We start from the raw sequence: 7,500 nt of genomic DNA, 5'->3' as shown, positions 1-7,500 counted from the left end.
TTCTCCGGGCACTCCGGTTTCCTCCCACATCCCAAAAACATGCATTAATTGGAGACTCAAAATTGACCGTAGGTGTGAATGTGAGTGCGGATGGTTGTTTGTTTGTACATGCCCTGCGATTGGTTGGCAACCAGTTCAGGGTGTACCCCGCCTCCTGCCCAATCACAGCTGGGATTGGCTCCAGCGCGCCCGCCACCCTCGTGAGGAGAAGCGGCTCAGAAAATGGATGGATATATACGACGGCTACCGTTGTTGCAATATGTGTTTGGAAAAACTGAGGGTGCACGATTCGTTTGGATGCAATACACAATTTTAACGCTAGATGGGAGTAATGCATGCAGTGTCCCTTTTTAATAATCAAACTACCGCTGCATTTTTTTATTTATTTTTTTTACATTTAAACAATGGCCTATGGAACAATGGACCCTAACTGGCTTGGCACTCAGCTTGCAAGACTTGATTAGACAAGATTAGACTTGCAAGATTAGTAATCTTCTGTTAATAGAGCTGCCTCAGACTCATCTAACAATTTAAATTTCTTCTTTCCCTATTTCAGGTTTTTGCCATTTTTGCCTTTGCCACCACTGGAGGTTACTCTGGGACAACTCACATCAAGGTCAAATGTCCTACATCCGAAGAGACAATCGTAAAACCTGTGTTTGGCTACCCATTCAGGTAGAAAACTAAACTCATAGAAGTATTACTGGTATGTGTTTAGGAACTTGATTTGGCTTGTATAAAAACGTACGTATTGTTTGGTTGAATTCAGAATCAGCATTATGTTAGGAATTAAACACATGGTTTATCATTGATAAGCTTAACTTAATAACTTATAATGCTGACACTACCCATGCAGTATTTTATATTGAAGCACAGGCAAGCATTTTTGTTTATGAAAGAGATGTGCTAGGATGTTATAAACTATAATATACTATATATACTATATATATATATATATATATATATATATATATATATATGTATGTGTGTGTGTATATATATATATATATATATATATGTGTGTGTGTGTGTATATATATATATATATATATATATATATATATATATATACTACTAATATACTACTAACTATAATAATGTTCACATCAATGTCATTCTACATTTCCACAGCATCAGACATGCATGTTTTTTTAGCATATCAAAGAAAGTTGGGAGGCGTGTGTGAGACAGAACTTAAAAAAAATAAAAAACTATTTAAAAAATAATAATAATACACTTTAAGACCACTGCTGGTGTCAACTCTTCTCATCAAGTGCTTGTAAACTTTGTATACTATTTCTTAACGACAGCGTTGGCATTAATTCAAGAAACCGATCGCGGTTGGTTGCAAATCAACCATGCAATCAATCGAGTGAGTTTGTGTTTGCCTGCAACTTAAAATATAATTCAATTTATATTTTCATACCCTGTTCTTGCTTTCATGGACTCAGAAGTAAGCCAGGTGAGGACATTATTTCATGAGTATAATCATGAATGAACAAGAGTCACTGGGCTGACTGTAAAGTGTTGTTGTTGTTTTTACTACTCCCTTTAGGTTGTCAGCATATCCTTATGAGATGCCTACATGTAACGGCAGTCACTCCAATCACACCTTCCTCCAGGGAGACTTTTCCTCCTCTGCAGAGTTCTTTGTGTGTGTGGGTGTATTTGGTTTTCTCTACTGCACTGCTACGCTGATTCTCTACTTGGGCTACCAGCATGTCTATCGCCAGACTACCCGTGGTCCCTTTATTGTGAGTACTTTTCCCATATTCAAATACATTGGTTCAGAGTCTTTACAAAAATATTCAGAGATGAATCCTTGTCACAGCAATGGGGACGCTGTAGGGCAATTTTATCCAATCAGAAGCCAAAGACTTACCGACAAGTAATTTCTGGAGGTGGCGCATAACAACCATAAACGTCATACAATTATTAAACCACCCTTGTTTCTTCAGTTTCTTGTTCATTTTTAATGTTTGGTACAACTTAAGGTACATTTGTTTGGACAAAGATGATGATGACAACAAAATTAGCTCACAAGTTTAATTTATGAGCTAATATCTAGGCTTTTTCCATGGTGTTCTTTATAGTAACCAAAATCACGAGAATACAATTAGTTAAACTTAAACATAAAGGGGCAGGTGTGTTAAGATCGTTGCCTGACACTGTGGGTACCCCAGTTTAAGACACCAACAAGCAGAAAGAATGTGTGTAAAAAAAAAAAAAAACACATCAGCTTGACAGAGCTTGAGAGGATGCGGCAACGGACCATCCACCACCAATATCCCCCAGACTCACGGCTGTGGTGTCCTTGAGCAAGACACTGATATTCCAAACTGCTCCCTGGGTGCTGAAATGCTGCCCCCCTGCACCAGTGTTTTCCACTAACAAGTGTGTGTGTTAGCTGTGTTCACTGTGATGGGTAAAATGCAGAGGACAAATTTTCTGTACATGCATTTATGCATGTTCATGACAATAAAGATGATTCTTCTTCTTAAAAGTATTATTCTGCATTGTTGTCATGTTCATTGTTTTCTTCGGGTAATACTGAATACCTTTCGTAGTGCCAGGCATTAAAATGAACAAGAAATTAAAGAAACAAGGGTGGCCTCATAATTTTTTCTATGACTGTATATCAGTGGCAGGCGATGCATTTGCTCAGCAGCCAACCCTGTTAATGTTGCATTACCAACATTCAAATATGTCGTGAGCCTAACCGGCTTTGTTCTGGCATTATCAACTGTGCCCGGTAGACCTTCTCAAAAGGAGTTCATTAGGCAAAAACAAATCTGGGCACTTTGCAGCATAACACGGTCACAGTTCCATTTTTAATAAACCAGGCTCACTCAAGTCAAATGTGCTATTTTCGCAAGCAAAGGTGTTACTGTGGTTCTGATGCCAAATCTCTACACTGCAGGAGTTCACAATCATTATCTAATAAAATGGGGAAAAAAACATTTCAATAAAACACATCGTACTCACCAGAGATTTGTGTTATTTGTAGACAAACTCCGTCCTCTTTCGCAAGCTGTGTTAGTTCCGAGCCAGCGACTGGGGACGGAAAGTATTCAAACCCCCTTAAATTTTTCACTCTGTTATATTTGCTCAAATCATTTAAGTTATTTTTTTTCCTCATTAATGTACACACAGCACCCCAGGTATTGACAGAAAAAAAATTGAATTGTTGAAATTTTTGCAGATTTATTAAAAAAGAAAAGCTGAATTATCACACAGCCATAAGTATTCAGACCATTTGCTCAGTATTTAGTAGAAGCACCCTTTTCAGCTAATACAGCCATGAGTCTTTTTGGGAATGATGCAACAGGTTTTTCACACCTGGATTTGGGGATCCTCTGCCATTCCTCCTTACAGATCCTCTCCAGTTTTGTCAGGTTGGGTGGTGAATGTTGGTGGACAGCCATTTTCAGGTCTCTCCAGAGATGCTCAATTGGGTTTAAGTCAGGGCTCTGGCTGGGCCATTCAAGAACAGTCATAGAGTTGTTCTGAAGCCACGCCTTCGTTATTTTAGCTGTGTGCTTCGGGTCATTGTCTTGTTGGAAGGTGAACCTTCGGCCCAGTCTGAGGTCCTGAGCACTCTCCAGAAGGATAGGGGTTAAAATGCATACAAGTGATCCTATGGTTTGCACAGGGGTCTAAAATGACAAGAAATCATTTGGTCACATTACATTGCATTTACATTACACATTACATTTCTGGATGACATGCTTTCTCTGGCAAACAGAATCAAGCTTCAAAGTTCACCATTTCACCAACTTTTCTTAGTTATCCATTAGCTTATTACGTTTGGCAGAGATATTTTCTCGTGTTATGTACTCTATGACAAAATTTTGCCATCGATTAATGTTAATAGCTTGTTTATTTTTCCAGTTTAACAGTATTGTTTTTTTTAGTGATAGCTAGAATTACAAGTATTGGTTGAGCATGTTTATTTGGAAGATCTATACCTTTTAATTCACCCAGCAGACAAAGATTAGGAAAAATTGGAATCCTACAGTTCAAAACTGAGGAAAGTTTCTGTGTAACTTGTGACCAGAAGCGCTGTACAGGTGTACAATGCCAAAGAGCATGCGAATAAGTGTCTGGAGCGTTTTCAGTACAATGAGTGCATATGTTTGATTTTGTATAGCCCATATGCATACTATATTGCGTAACGTGTGATTTATGGAGTACTTTGAAATTACTGTTTTTTGTCATTGAGAAAATGTTTTTACAGATTTGTGCCCAGTAATCAATGTCAGTAGACACTGACAGGTCTTTTCCCCATTTTGCGTCTGGTAAGTGTATTAAATTAGTACTTGAGAATAATTTGTATACTTTTGAAAGGAGTTTTTTTGTTTTGTGGAAGTAGTTCTACTATTTTCTGAACAAAAAAAGGTAGTTCTAAAGTATTCGCGTGTGTTGAGAATCTTTTTATGATTGTTGGTCTAACTATAGTATTGAATGAAGTTACGACCTCTAATTTGAAATTCTTGGAATAAGCTTTCACGTGACATGAATCCATTATTTTTGAATAAGTGATGTAGGCGGTCAATTCCACTTTGTTCCCATGTGCTGCAGTAAATGGGTATTTTGTTAATCCCTAAATCGGGATTGTGCCAGATTGGGGAGGAATGATATGGTCCTAACTGAGATTGCGTGGTTTGTAGACTTTTCCACCAAGATGAGAAATTGGCAGCAATAATCGGATTCTAAAAACAATTGTGGCGTTTGAGACTTGTGCTGATAAATGGGAGGCCTGAAAGTTTGGTGCTATTGCAGCATATCTGTTCAAGCCAAGATTGTTGTTCAACATTTGGATGTTAACATTTAATGAAGTACTGTATTTGGCTAGCTAAGTAATAGTGTTTGAAGTTGGGTGTGTCAAGTCCCCCTTCTGCTTTACCTTTCTGAAGGGTAGCTAGGCTGATTCTATTGTTCTTATTTTTAGAGTAAAATTTAAAAATGGCAGAGTCTAGCATATTTGGAACCATTTTAATGTGGGTTTGAATGGGATCATTGAAAAGAAATAGTTAATTTGTGGTAACGTTTTCATTTTTACTGTAGCTATACGATATAGGTAGGCTGTTCCAATGTTTTAAATCTTTTTTTTTTTTTTTTTTTTTTTTTTCCCCCCCCATTAGAGGTACGTGATTTAAATTATTTTACTCTGTAAATTTTGCTGAGATATTAATGCCTAGATATTTGATATTCCCAGTCAGAATAGGAAAATTTGGATTTTGGTCCGCAGGATTCCATGCGTTAATCATTATAGGGAGTATTATTGATTTTGACCAATTGATGGGGTATTCTGATAATTGTGAAAATGTCTTGAGGTTAAAAACAGTTTGAAGTGTCTCATTGGGTTCTTGTAAATAAAGAAGGATATCATCTGCGTGAAGATTGATTTTGTGTTCTGACATAGGAGTACAGATACCTTTTTAATATTAGTTTTCTGCCGTTTTGCTATTGCCAGTGGTTCGATTAAATGGCAAGGGCGAGAGAGGGCATCCTTGTCTAGTTCCTCTTTGTAAAGTGAAACTTTGTGATGTGACCCCATTTGTGGTGACAGTTGCTTTGGGTGAGTTGTATCACGTTGCGATCCAGTGAATATATTAGTCACCGAAGCCAAATTAGTGAAGTACATCAAAAATAAAAGACCAGTTAACTTTGTCAAAAGCTTTTTCTGCATCTAGTGACAAGACAATAGTTTTTAGATTATTACGCTGAGACATACTTAGTAGGTTTATCAGTCGCCTGAGATTGTTGGTGGAGCTCCATCCTTTAATGAAACCTGTTTGGTCAGAATGTATTAACGACGATAGAATTTTTCTCGTCTGTTGACGAAAGCCTTAGATATGATTTTGATGTCCATATTAATTAGTGACAGCGGTCGGTAATTAGCTGGATTAGTGGGGTCTCTCCCTGGTTTCAGTAGTAGTTTTATTGCCGCTGTATTCATATGGCTTCTAAATAGGCCTTTATCTTTTATCTCTATCACCATTCTGAAAAATAGTGGTTCTAGTATACACCTGAAATGTTTATAGAACTCAGTGGAAAACCCATCATTGCCTGAAGCTCTACCTGTTGGCATTTCGTTTAAAGCCTTATGTAACTCTGCGAGGGTTAATGGGGCATCGAAAAACTCTACTTTATGATGTTAATTGAGGGATGTTTAGGTTATTGAAAAAAAAGTTTAAATATTGTTTTTATTCAGCTTATTATGGGATGAATATACAGTAAGATACTGTAGTAGTTGTAAAATACATTCATATCCTGTGGTGATTGAGTAAATTTGCCATTTGAATCTTGGACAGATGTAATTAGTGTTTTTTCTTTGTTACGTTGAAGCTGGTTTGCGAAGAAATTTTCCTGATTTATTATTAGGCTCGAAATTTGGGTGTTTTAGTTGTTGTAGTAGGAACGGCATTCTTTTTGATAATATGCAATTAAGTTGTTGTTTAGCATTATGAAGTTGGTTCCTAAGTAAGTCTGTCAGATTCATTGGGTGTTCCTCTTGTTTGATTTTTATTTCCAATTCGCTTTCTAATTTTTGTTCTTATTTTTTCTTGTAGGAAGAGAATGAAATTATTTTGCCTCTAATTACAGCTTTCCATGTTTCCCAAAGTAAGGATGGGAATATAATTGTGCAATCATTCATATCTAGAAAGTCTTCCCATTCCTTCCATACAAGTATATCAAACTAGAACGGGATAATTTTTTTTTTAATTCAGAAAAAAAACGGTTTCTCAACAGTTTTTTTGTTTTAAGTTATTCATGAAAGAGCATGATAATATAAATTGGGGTACAGTAATTTTTCCTTTTCCCAGTCAGGTGTTGTCTCTTGTTGTACACTACTTACTTCCTTGTACACCTCACATTTGAATAAAACAAGAAACGATGGAAAATACAGTTCTTGATAAACAAACCTAATTAATACGTCTGAAGTAATGATAGTTATTTATCCTGCGCGGTCCTGCCTAAGGTTTGAACACACGCGACCACTGAGTGATCTGGCACAGTGCGAGCTGGAATCCGTTACGCTTGCTCCACTGTCCAAGCTATCTCCAAACTCAATAAACATAATATACTCTCCAAACTCTAATAGCCTATACACACTATTTAAAAAATTACCCAAATTCTGAGCTGCCTGCGAATCTGTGTGTGTGTGTGTATATATATATACATATACATCCATATATATATATATATATATATACATGTACATCCATATATATATATATATATATATACACATATATATATATACACATATACACATATATATATATATATATATATATATATATATATATATATATATATATATATATATACACACATATACATATATATATATGTATGTATGTATATATATGTATGTATGTATATATATATATATGTATATGTATGTATATATATGTATGTATGTATATATGTATGTATATATATATGTATATATGTATGTATATATATATGTATGTATGTATATGTATGTAT

The 7,500-nt window shown here is 35.9% G+C and overlaps 1 protein-coding gene across 2 annotated transcripts in view; it reads left to right on the top strand.

Annotated features, from left to right (window-relative positions):
- Positions 1-7,500, top strand: part of sypl2a (synaptophysin-like 2a) — a 47,229-nt gene that overhangs the window by 19,948 nt on the left and 19,781 nt on the right. For both annotated transcript variants that reach the window (XM_061784798.1, XM_061784799.1), the window contains exons 3-4: positions 557-675; positions 1,556-1,754. In XM_061784798.1, the coding sequence (XP_061640782.1) occupies positions 557-675; positions 1,556-1,754 (318 nt within the window). The remainder of the gene's footprint in view (positions 1-556; positions 676-1,555; positions 1,755-7,500) is intronic.

This window comes from Phyllopteryx taeniolatus, chromosome 9 (genome assembly GCF_024500385.1).
Source record: "Phyllopteryx taeniolatus isolate TA_2022b chromosome 9, UOR_Ptae_1.2, whole genome shotgun sequence".
Taxonomy (NCBI): Eukaryota; Metazoa; Chordata; class Actinopteri; order Syngnathiformes; family Syngnathidae; genus Phyllopteryx; species Phyllopteryx taeniolatus.
Note: the sequence above shows the minus strand (reverse complement) of the source record. Positions and strands in the feature narration are given on the sequence as shown.